At 40.8% G+C, this 12534-nt stretch overlaps 2 protein-coding genes across 2 annotated transcripts in view; one reads left to right on the plus strand and one right to left on the minus strand.

Annotated features, from left to right (window-relative positions):
* Nucleotides 1-2153, plus strand: part of LOC137154645 (mediator of RNA polymerase II transcription subunit 1-like) — a 21514-nt gene extending 19361 nt beyond the window's left edge. Inside the window, exon 17 of the mRNA XM_067550399.1 lies at nucleotides 1337-2153. Coding sequence (XP_067406500.1) covers nucleotides 1337-1586 — 250 coding nt within the window. The 3' untranslated portion in view covers nucleotides 1587-2153. The remainder of the gene's footprint in view (nucleotides 1-1336) is intronic.
* YAE1 (YAE1 maturation factor of ABCE1) overlaps nucleotides 1-11161 on the minus strand; it is a 12101-nt gene extending 940 nt beyond the window's left edge. The window contains exons 1-4 of the mRNA XM_067550398.1: nucleotides 11038-11161; nucleotides 8447-8757; nucleotides 6248-6369; nucleotides 3581-5367 (exon numbers count right to left, since the gene is read on the minus strand). Of these exons, the coding sequence (XP_067406499.1) occupies nucleotides 4932-5367; nucleotides 6248-6369; nucleotides 8447-8563 (675 nt within the window). The 5' untranslated portion in view covers nucleotides 8564-8757; nucleotides 11038-11161 and the 3' untranslated portion in view covers nucleotides 3581-4931. The remainder of the gene's footprint in view (nucleotides 1-3580; nucleotides 5368-6247; nucleotides 6370-8446; nucleotides 8758-11037) is intronic.
* Nucleotides 11162-12534: the final 1373 nt, after the last annotated feature.

Below are 12534 nucleotides of genomic sequence, written 5' to 3' on the forward strand. Positions count from 1 at the left end.
TCTTTGCACAATGTATTTATTCATTTAACCACTTTGAATTAGTGATATGTTCACTTAGACTGGCATTTCTTGTGTCTGCAACTAAGACTTTTATACAGTAGGAAGTAAAAAAACACATTGCAAGTTAGACATTTCTTTTTATTCTCTTGAAAGTGGTCCAGTGTTCAGCTATAGATATCTGGTTAGTCATAACAGATATAGCAGAAGTAGTTGCAGTGTAAGTTTCCCATGCTGTCCTAGCCAATATGTGCCCCCTGTTTTTCCAGAGGGAACCACCTCTGGGGAGTGAGCAGTTCTTCCTTTCTCTACTGAGATGAGTGGTCCAAATTGTGTGGGGCTGCTGTGGAAAGAACATGCATACACTAACGTGAACTGAGACCACAAAGACTTTGTCTACACTAGCACTTTTGTCGGTAAAATTTTTCACTCAGGGGTTTGAAGAAAAAAAAAAAAATCCCCCACCTGATATAAGTTTCACCAACAAAAGCACTGGTGTGGACAGCATTATGTCCATGGGAGAGCAACATAGCTATCACTTCTCACTGGGGGAAGTTTAATTGTGCTGGAAGGAGAGCGCTCTCCTGTTGGCATGGAGCGGCTACACAGGAGACGTTACAGCGGCGCAGCTGCAGTGGTACAACTATGCCACTGTAAGGTCTATAGTGTAGACATAGCTTAATTTACTTCATGCAGGTCAGTCAACAGCTGTCCAAAGGCAGTAAGTTAGAGGTAGGCTGGACTTAAACCAGTAATTTAAGCAATAAGATGCAGAAAACTGCTGCTGGAACCAGAGCATTGTACATTTGGGCTCCTGCTATTGCTAACTCTGGTTCAGCTGAACCAGTAATAGACAGTAGAAAGCCCCCTTTTTTCGGGGGGGGGGAGGGAGGTAAAAAGGCCTTACTGCAGCTGAGTGAAGGCTGAGGTGCTATATTCTTTTAAAACATCATACAATGCATGAGAATTACTCTTAAAAATTATAGTTTTCTAATTGTAAAGTGAATATTGTCAACTTAAGCTCTCATTTAAAATAAAACCCTAAATCCTAAACTTGGAACTATGTAAAAGGATATTGTTTTGGTTTTATGTAGTTTACTTTCATGCAGTACTCAGGCTAAGAATAGGAGAATCCATATTAGCTAATTTAAGAGTTTACACACACCAAGATAACTTCTGATTCAATACACCTTCATTGTCTGTTGGTGGAATTGTGAGAGAAATCTATTTTCCCCACAGAAAGGATGGTTCACTTCAGCAGGCTAGTCTGCTTTTTACAGTGGCTGAGTACTTAATGTTGTAGTGAATAATGTTCTCAACTCTCTTTTTTTCCCCTCAGTTGTATGTCTGTTCCTCTCGTCATGAGAGCTATTTTCAAGAATGCTGTCACAGTGGAAGCTGATGGTGAAATACAAAACATGGAAGATACCTCTGAGCAAAATCCTGAAGTGACCTGTAAGCAAAGTGCATCCTCTAACAATATAGGAGAAAATCTTTCTCCAGCCAGCATGCAAAATTCTGAACTAGGAAGCAAGCAAACTTCATTGCCTGGCAGCATGGAAGAAGGCATCTCAGCAGCCAGCCTGTAGATCTGGGGTGATGGAATGGAAAAAAGCTTTTCTGCAGCCAGCAGGCAAACTTCATGCGATAGCATGGAAACAAGCATCTCCATAGCCAGTATTGAGTGTGATAGACCACAAATTACAGTATAACTAAACCAAATATTCATCTGATATTTACTGCGGTTCCACATCACTTTTTGGTAGCATGATCAATCACTTGTAACTTTCTCAAGAAACGAAAAGTGGAGCATTTGACAAGATCAATGCTTCTGTTTAGCAGGATTTTCTCTTAGAATTAAAATCTTTCCAACCCTGCATATTGTGAAATGCCCCCCCCCCAAAAAAAAAAGTTAATACTTGAGTTTGAGAATGTAAACACAAATTTGAAAAGTCAAATGATCACTGGTGTAGGAACCTAATTTTAACTCACAATGCATATATGGGCATGTAGTTGTTTAGGTTACTGTTTATTAAATATTTGTAGGTGTATATATACTACAACATGTAATGTGGCTAAGTTATATTGCTGTAACCTAAGGATTTTGTTTTTTCTTTGTGTGGTTCAATTTATTAAACCATAATGTTGCACTAACATTTTAAAAAATGTAATTGAAAAATCTGTAAGAAAGGTGGAGTGGGAAAGAACTGTTGTTTGAAACACTCGGGTAGTAATTTGTGTGCACAAACGCAATTTAATGCAAATTAATTTCTCATTTATTTGCACCATTCCACATGTGTTCCAAAGTGAAACTGTGTAGTAAATGAAAAGCTTTCCCCTCCTGTACTGATTTAATGTCCTCTTTTTACAAAGAGTGGTGGATAACAGAGAAGGGATATGGCTAATATAACTGTGCAATAAAAATACTTTGCAAACAAATGGCTGTCATTTTCTAGTTTTAAATTCTGCACAATGACTTGTCTTCATGGAGGATTAGCCTGATATTAGGTTTGAAAAATTAAACTCAGTTGTTGGCGTGCAAAAAGGTTACAGCAGGATTGTATGATTTTTTAAAAATACTCTCACATGCACTTAGTGTAAGTGGTAAGCAAACTAACCAAATTTGTTTTCGGCTTCTGACTAAATATGCTGAGTTTCAACAAGATGACAACTTAGGTAGTGGTAACTTAAAACAGGAATAGAGAGTGTCTTACTCAGTATTGTTGTAGGTGCTAAAATTGATTTAGTGAGAAATATGCATAAGACTGTACTGAACCAATATATACTAACATGCTAAACAATACCGAACTTCATGCCCAGAAGAATTTGCAGTCAGTTTAAACAAGACCAACAAGAGAAAATGACAAATGCAGGGTGTTAGAATGGAGAAGGTGACAGCCATTAAGAACCTGTAGTTATGGGAGTAACATGTAGAAAATTGTGACTAACGTGTGTTATACATAATCCCCTTGGCAAAGGGTCCCCTCTTCCACTCGTCTGACCTGACAAACTCACTACACCAACTACATTGCTTATAGCATATTTGTCCATAAAGAGTAAGATGTAAGGTTTCTATAGAAAGCTTGCAACTTATCAATGTTCATAATAATAGCATGGTGTGTGTACAGGTAATATTTAACAAACAATGTAAGTGGACACATCTGAAGAAGCAGGAAAGCAATCTCTAAAGTCTGAAGAAGAGTGCGATCAATCTCAGAAGAGAAGGCTAGGGCTGGAGAACAGATATGGTAACTTTATAAGGGCTGTTTTAGCAGAGGGGCAAGGACAAGTCAGGTCAGGGAAACAGATATTCAACACACTAGGAATAGAAAGCAACTTGAATTTAAAGAGGGAAAGGAGGGCAGGTGCATTTTACAAAAATCTTATGGAACACCATAAGCTTTTTATGGAATTAAATATTAAAATGAGTTAACAGTATGTAGCCAAATACACAAGGCCTATAATGAGGCTAAAATTTCCATTTGCAAGAGACTGTAGTCTTATGATAACCTTGTTACATTACTCTAGCTTAAATTTTGGTTTTCGCCTAAATTGTAGAATAAATCTTTTTCATTTTTGTTACCTGGTATATCTGATGCCTTAATCAAGAATCTGCACAAGAGTTGCAAATCATCTGTCCATCTAATCCAGTCTCTTGCCTCCCACAGAAGGTGATAACGTTGATGTTTCAAAGGAAGATGAGAACCCTAAATATGGCAACATTTTTAGTACTCCTGCAATACCCAAATAAGGACAAGGTAAAGGCAAAAGAGTTCTCCTCACCAACACAAGCAAGACCCACGTCACTCATTTGGCATGGTAAGTACCATATGTTGAATTAGGGGCCAGATGATGTTGGGCATAACCACATGAGAAAGTACAGTGAGTCTGCAATGTTCACAACTACACCTACCTCACTTCCCAAGGAAGCCACAGCATCTCCCCCCACCTCTTCAGACAGTTGCCATAGTAGTTTGGCTCTCCACTTCCTGGGCACAACAGTTGTGCTGCATTTTAAGTCCCTTACAGCTATGGTGGAAATGGCCTACATCCTATATTGTACGTAGCCAACTGCGCAATGTCCTAGCTGGGTGGCAATTTTTTTTAAACCTTTGACAATCAGTTGCATTACACCAAGTGGCCATAATTATCAAGGATTTTCCTACTATATAATATCTATATATACTATATAAATATATATATATTTATATATACTATACAGATGTGAGGGACAGCATTTTGTGTTTTAATCACCTGCTTCAGATAAAGTTTTATCCTTGGTACTGCAACCGGTTTCAGTGCAGTGTTGATCTGAAAGCAGAGCTAACTACACCAGAGATTTATGATGCACAGTTTCTTGTAATGAACAAATAGAGTTGGCAAAATATCAAATATTTAAACAAAGTGTATACGGCCTGTTTCTGCAAGTGCAGTTCCTACTTCTTCAAAGGAGTTCTCCATCCAGACTAAGTTCTAACCCAATAGCAATGTTTACTTTCGTTTTCAGTATGCTAGGAGCAACTGTTTTCTAAGGATATGATTAAAGAATCATTCAGTTCCTTCTTCTGAAAAAGAATATTAAGGGCAAATTAAATAAATTAGAGGAAAATGTTAGATTGCCGGACAGAACAGCAGACATATTAGTGTCACTGCAGAGCTTTTAAACTGCTATGCATTTGTGTATACAAAGTAACTAACTTGCATAGGTAGAAAGTAAGTGTGGAAGCAACATTTTTTTGCCAAGAGCTGAGATGTGACACAGTATTATGGAGCAAGGGTTCTTACTATATTTTAAAGGGAAACATTAGAATCAGATCATTACATTCCCATGAAAGGAAATGACTAATATAACCACCACCCTATGCGCCACAAATAAAATACAATCCTGTCAAGTTTGTTCTTAGAATTGGATTCCGTTTGGTAGAAGAGAAAAGTTAATTTTCCAGTTGTTGGACATGCTCTAATACGTCCAACGACAAGCCTAGCTCCTCTCCTAAACAGGCAGCCTGTTGTTTGAGCCAAGTGAGGGTTGGCCCTTCAGAATCTGTGTGTTCTATTGTCCTCCAACTGTCAGACTGCAAGGAGTCAGCCCCAACATTACCCTTGCGACAGTTTTCACTCAACTCAGAATCATTTGTACAGAGTCTTCCAGCTTCAGTTCCATCAAATTCTCTGTCAGCTGGAACCGTATAACTAAGGTCCATGTCCTGAACAGAATCCAATAACTCTCCAAGGTGGGGTTGTGGCTGGATAGAATTCATATACTTAAGTATACATTTTTCATACTTGCCAACTGCATCCAGGAGGTTATTTATCTTACTCAGCAAAGCAGAAACATGTCCATTAAGGAGATACCAAGACAAGAGTGCACTGAAGAGAAAAACAAAACAGTGGAAAAGTGATTCCAAATACCTGCAGTGAGCTGCATGTTTTCTTGAGGTTGGGTGAAAAGGTGACCAGACAAAGTTAAAAACTCATTCCATTTGTGTGTGTACATTTCATTCATATATACTTCAGGAAAGTTCAACAGGAAAAGCTAAATGTTCAGCCAAGAGTGTTGATTCAGATCGTAATTCACTGAACCGCTAAGATGCTGTTAATTTTAAAAAAGGCACAGGAGGAGGGCTAAGAATTACCACGCTACATTTTTGCCTTCTGAAGAACATTTGTAATAGCAACAGACAGTATCACATAGTAGGTTCTGCTGCACCGTAGTAGTTCCTACACAGCATGTGATGGTTGCATTGGGTTATATACTCTTGCATCCAACAAGAGCACAGCTGTGCTCCACAAGGATGCTTCAGCTAACAGAGCCAAGAGCCAAGTGCTGAGACAGCATTTTCAGTGACATGACATGGCCCTTTCCAGAGGAAATCAGACTGACCTCCAGGCTGACTGTTCCGATTAAAATGCAAGACCAACCTTTTTGCTAAAGCTTTTCCATGTTACAATATCCTTTTCATGGCCAATTTTCAGTTAATGCGACCTAAAAAATTATGCTTGATGCTCACAGCCTGGTGATAGGCATTTTAGGAATGTTTACATAATATAATCTGAAATATGAAGTAAAATTTTCCAACGCACGTGAATGAATTAAGAGTCCAAATTCAGTTTACTTTGTTTTTAAAATGGGACTTCAGCTTCAAAGTCACTTTCGAAATTGTTACCTGAGTCTTCACAGCATTTGATAAATTGTAGATCAAGATATCCATATAAACGCACCACACAATCTCAAAGCTTCAAAATTTACCTAAGCGTTCCTTTGAGTTGGCCACATGTCATCATCATCTCAGCACCCTGTTTGTAACCCCAATTGAAGCCCTGTTGGAGTGAAAGCTCTTTCCCAGCCTCAACACCATCTCTATAGCCTTCCTGTAAGCAAGATGACAATAAAAGGAGGTTACTGATGTCAGTAATCCAGGTACAGCAGAGATTATTTTTCCAAGAAATAATACAAGAGCTCAAATCTATACACACATTCAGTTTCTTGGAATAAAGCTTTCTAATTTGGCTAGATGTATGTGAAACTTGTATACTGTACTGTTCAGCAGAAATGAAAGATTGACAAAACTAAAAAACCAAACAAATCTTCTTGGTGTTTTATAAACATGGTCATTTTGACTCCCTTTTTCAGAACTATATACAGTGAGGTCAGAAAATAAATGACTGTACTGCAAATGTTTCCTTATTCTACACATACAGTAACATGGATTAGAACAGCAATTCTTGTCCTCTTCTATGCTGCGACCTCAGGCTTCAACAGCAAAAATGTTTCAGGGCCCCTCTTCCATCTAGCCACTAAAAAAGGGATGGTAGATGCCACCCCGAGGCTGAGAAGCCATGAATGAAAACAGAGCTTGCTCTCTAGGATGTACGATTTTTCCCTCAAGGAAACTGGAGATGGTGAAATTTCAACTATAAAAATACCAGATGTGATTATATAAGGAACGAGCCTTAGAAGCACCTCGAAACAGCAGAATAAAGTTTCCTTGAAGCAGCCAAAATCCAGAAGCTTTTCTCAAAAAATAATGCTCTAGTCCAGTGTTTCTCAATTAAATTTCCCCGCGGAACCCTTTAGGCTCCACGGGGAAATTACACTCATACTCGATACCCTCCGCCGAAAAATCCGGGACATCTTCCCTTTTTCGGCGGCACGGAAAACAGCTGCTCTCGGCGGCGCGATGTCACTTTCTCGTGGAACCCTAACCAATTGAGAAACACTGCTCTAGTCCCACAGTAATACATTTGCTAATCAATGGCCCACACCACAGCTTCTTTTTCCTGTTCTTTTGATCAGATGTTGATCACCCAAGAGTGGAAGTTTAATGTTCCCAGCACCATGATTCATAGTGATGCTGTATTTATTAAGAGCTTGATCCAGTGCTCATTAAAGTAAATGGCAAGAGATAAAATCCTAAGAGTCTAATACAATGCCACTTGAAGTCAGAGTTTTGCCCTTCATCTGGGCCTTGCAGGATTTTAGGATTTCTTTGTTAAAACGAGCCTTAATAAAAATTAATTTTTCACTGTTATTTTCAGTTCTATAGGAAGGCAGATCAGAGGAATTACTATATATTCGTTGCTATGGGGCTACAATGAACTACTGATTTTTAATCAGGCTATGCCATTGATTTAAATGGTGATTTCCACTTTTTTAAAAAAATGGTAAAATATGGCTCATACATCTTCATTGGCCTTGTTTAATTATATCACTCAAAATTTAAAAACACAGTTCTTCTATCATGATGCAATATACGAACCAGACACTTGATAGCACATGGGATTTATATGGGCACTTTTCATGTTCAGTGTGCTATACAAAGTCACTAATACTCATAACATGCTTAGGAGATAGATACATATTATTTCCCCATTTTACAGCTAGAGAAAATGTAACCAAGGCCAAAGAACAGATTAGTGGTAGAACTGAGATAAGAACTCAGAAGATTCCTTCAACCAGCCTGACCTCCCACATCTGTGTTTTTAAAGAGAAACTGTGGCAGGAACCCAGCAACTGTTTTGCCATCGCTGTGCTCTCCATCAATAGAGAGAACAGTCACATGACTAAATTTGCATATTTTTTACTGTGAGGAACTAGCCTCCTATTGAGGTGCAGGAATTTATAAGCAGAACACCCATGGATAATTGGGGGAGTTACATACATAAATACACAATGTACAAGAGCAGATTAGATATGCAGAATTTTGGCTACAACTTCTGGATTTTCAGGCACTTTCTCCATAGAAGAATCTCAAGTGTGTTCTGATGGTAGCATTTCCTTAACAACTTGCTCAGTTTTTAAGTCATAACAAACAAACTGATCCACAATTTTTTTTTTTTAAACAGCATCCTCAAATTCCCCTTAAATCATTCATGCAGGCATCAACTTATGCATTATAGAAAATGGCCAAAAGGCTACTAAAAATAAAGTAATGGTTATAAAAATTACTTTGACTCTTTTCTCCATGGTGCTCTTCCATTCTTTCTGCACTAGATGCAGCTCATCAGCATCTTCATCAAACACATCCTCACTGGGCCGGCTGACTGCTGCTTGCACCCACGACATTGCAATAGTAGCAACAAGGATTCCAGTACATGTGCTAAAAACTAGTACTGTGAGAATCAGAGCAGTTCTTCCTCCTGAGTATCAAGTTAAAACCACAGGCGGTATTTTGAGGTAAGTAACTTTAAGAACCAGAGATCCTACTTTTATGTTTGTTTTCACAAAGGAACTTGATGCACTTTACCACCACAGTACACCTGTAGAGATAAATGAGTCACACTGTCAAAGAAAAGCCATTTTGCAAGGTCATAATTTCAGCCAGGTATTAATTTCTTTGTTTCCAATAGCAGTAACATACATATACAGATCAAACTTACCATCCCTAACCATCATTAGCACTCATTTAAAGAATAGAAACAGGCCCTGATCCTGCAAAGCCTTACATACAGTTTTTACTGTATACATTATATTACTTTAGCCCCATTCATCTCTTTCTCGTGCATAACGCCAAGCACATGTGTAAATCTTTGCAGAATAGGGTCCTCAGTTCCAAACTCAATTCTGAGTCTCTTGGTTATGCCACAACTATTTTAGCATCTTTTACGTCTCGAGAAGAAAGATTTCTTTATATTTTGAGTAAAAGGATTAGCTGGATCAAGCTGGAATTTATTAAAGATTAAAAAACTAAGTGGGTTGTTTGACTTTTGTATTGAATAAAGCATGTTTGCTCTACTGACTTGGTTAGATCTGCACAATCCAGAAAATTCAGTCACTCATAAAAATTAGTGAAAATACAGAAAGAGAATTATAGCAAAATCTGTTTTAGGGACTCTGCTTCCAATACACAATCTTCATCTAAGGCATCACCTTCCAAATTTTCTACTATTATTTTGTTCGACCTTTTTTTTTTTGGGGGGGGGGGGGGGGGGGGGGGGGGGGGGAATGTTTAGTGGCTAAAAGACAAGGCTGGGGAGCCAGGAATCCCTGTTCTTGTTCAAAGTCACATATATCACCAAGCTGAGTCACAATCTATTTATGCCTCAATTTCCCTAGAAACATGGATAATACCCATATTACCACCTCACAGAGCAGTTATCAGGCTTAAGATATTAATGTTTGTAAAGCACTTTGAGATCACGGAATGGAAGGTGCTATATGAATACCAAATATTATGATTTAATTAAACCATCATCACTAAATGACCTGTTTTTATTGGTCCCTTTAGTAGTTTCACAGCAGTCCTCAAAATGAGAAAAGCTAGTAAAAAAAGGGGAGGAAGGAAAGAAAGAGCATGTAAATAGGAAAAAAAAAAAAAAAAAAAGACATCCAGAAGTTCAGAGATCAACTGACCTGAACAGAAAAGATCTCTGGCTGATAAGTTTTAGAAGAATGCGCCATAGATTGGCCCCCTGGATAATAGGACAACACAAGAAAAACCTGAGGACATAAATAGTAATCCCAGTCCAATGCCTGTTATGCCACAGTGCTTCTTCTGGGACAAAGCAATAAGGCAGTAAGAGTGGAGGGAGATATATACAATACAGATATGTCTGTCCACCTTCACCCCTCTTGTTACTGACAGAGCGGTGTGGTGACACACATTTTTATATACAGGCACCTATCTTATCTCCATTTTCCTACCCTGCTTCCAATAGTCACACTTTTCCCACTCTCTTCCCCCTTTATTACTCCTTTCCTAATAAGCATTTGAGACAAACAGCATAATATGCAAGGAACAGATAAGTGTTTTTTTATTGACATGTATGCATCATTGACAATTCCTTTCCCCACCACAGGGAAGCAGGAAGAGAGAGAAACTATTACCAACCTCAAGTATTTAAAAATTATGAGTGAGAGCTCAAAATAAAACAATGAAAATCCAAAGATCTTTAAAATAATATATTTTGGTTCATTTTATTTGCCTTTTTGATGCTGGAGCCTTTAGAGTTTGCATTTTCAAATCTCCCCCACCATGAGGATTAGGTTTTTTGGTGAAAGCTGAGACCCTTGGTTAATATCATGTTTATAGCCACTGGTATCAAGAAAACACACACTGCAACAATACCCAACACTTAGCAGGAGAGTTTGGCAATACTGGAAGGCCTGTCATCAAACCAAACCGTTCGAAAGTCCCACTCGACAGAAGTAAATTCACCCACGAGAGTCAAACAAACAAACAAACAAACAAACACAAAGCACCACACCCCAGCACAAATATGTGAGTTATTGACGTGTTTCTGGTCTATCTACTGGCCACAGGGGCAGAAATACAAGGAAGGCCCCATGTGCCACCACACGCTGGCATTTTTATTTCTGGGAGGGCTCCTAGTTCTTTAGTGGAAGCTGCCCCCCAATCCCCCCCGCCCAGCTGGTGCCTGATGATTTCACAAGGGCCAATTCAACCTCAGTCACACACACCAAGGGGCGGCCACAGCCTCTTCCCTCAGCCCCTAGCGGCGGGGAGCGGAGATTTCGCCCCCCTCCAGCCCCTACTCGCTCAACCTGCGCCCCTTCCCCCCCGCACGATCATCCCTTACCAGGGCGACGACCGGTTCTTCTGCCCCGCGGCTCTAGCAGCCACCCAGGCTGGCGGCGGTCGGGCGAGAACAGGGCGCCGCCATTTTGTCAAAGGGCAGGCACCCCCACCGCCCCGGCCTACCTTCACACCCATTGGAAGCAACGGGGAAACGGCAGCCATCTTTGCTAAGGGCGGCCGCGCGGGCAGGGAAACGGCGGCCATCTTAACAGACCGCTTCCTGGCTTCAAACCCATTTGAGGCCATGGGCGGGTGGGCGGCCATCTTTAATAAGGGCACAGCTCGTGCGCCAGAGAAACCAGAGCTTAAACCTCGCGGTCAGAGCGTCGCGTTGTCCTCAGGAGGCGGGGCTGGGGGCTGGGGGCGGGGGCAGGCCCCGGGGTTCCTCCGGGGGGTGGAGCCCAGCTGCAGAGAAGCAGGTGCTGCTCGGGGTTCCCCGGGGTGGTGCAGGTAACCATGGCAACACGGCTTCCACCCGGGCCAGAGAGAACTGGCCCCAGGGAGCGGGATTGCATGGGGCAGAGGGACCGGAGCAGCCATTGCAACTCCCTCCCCCGCCACCCCCCGCATCTGGGCACTGAGCTCCCTGGGGGCGCCTGCACCTGCTCCTGCACCTGCCCGAGGTTGCCCATTCCAAACCTTCAAAAAAGCCTTAGTCAGCTACTTCCCCCCCTCCCGCCCCTCGCAGCTATGAGCTGGCCTTAAAAACAATGAGGATGTGAAGATAAATAAAGGCCTGAACAGAAAATAGCTTCTTTTGCTTTGTCTTCAGGCTTTTGAGCTGTAAGGGCGCGCTTGGAGCAGGCTTGCACAGTGGCTCCACAACGATGAGGGCTAGAGATGCAAAATGGAAGTTGAGATTCTCATCTAATCCAGGAGCTGGGGCTTTAAGAAACCTCCAATACTGTGAGACTCAGGAAAAAATTCACGAGACCGGACAACGCTGTAGTTTCTGGAGACCAACCTCTGTGGGTTTTGAGGGTTTTTTTTGGCCACTGTCACTCCCTGGAGACCACATGATGCTACAAGCTGATCATGGAGCCCATGGCTTGGCTCACAGGGACTGTGTGATGGGTCATGGTGCTCTTGTTTAGTACCTAGAGGCAATGCTAATGTGTCTGATGCTCCCAATTTACCCAGGATAACCATGGGTGTTGATTTATTAAAATTGTAGCATAAAACATTTGAAACGGTACTATTCAATGACTAAATAATCAATGTGAACATCATTGTGGGAACTGGGGGATAGCCCTGGGCTGTGTCTGTGAAATGCCTGATGCCACAAAACTATCTAGGAAAATTTACTTGGCAGATCTGCAAAAACAAGGCCCTGCTGTCCCAAAATCAAAAACCAACTAACTCCTCACCCTCCCAGTAACTTACTGTGACAATGAGGGTCCAGACACCCAAAGGGGAGAATAAGGGATTTGAACCCCAAAGAATAAGCAGTTGAATTAACTATTATAACAATGTTATTGTACTATAAAAGTATATTGAG

The sequence above is a fragment of the Emydura macquarii genome, unplaced genomic scaffold, assembly GCF_026122565.2.
Source record: "Emydura macquarii macquarii isolate MOO-44397 ecotype Brisbane River unplaced genomic scaffold, CSIRO-AGI_Emac_v2 contig_1263, whole genome shotgun sequence".
NCBI classification, from domain to species: domain Eukaryota; kingdom Metazoa; phylum Chordata; order Testudines; family Chelidae; genus Emydura; species Emydura macquarii.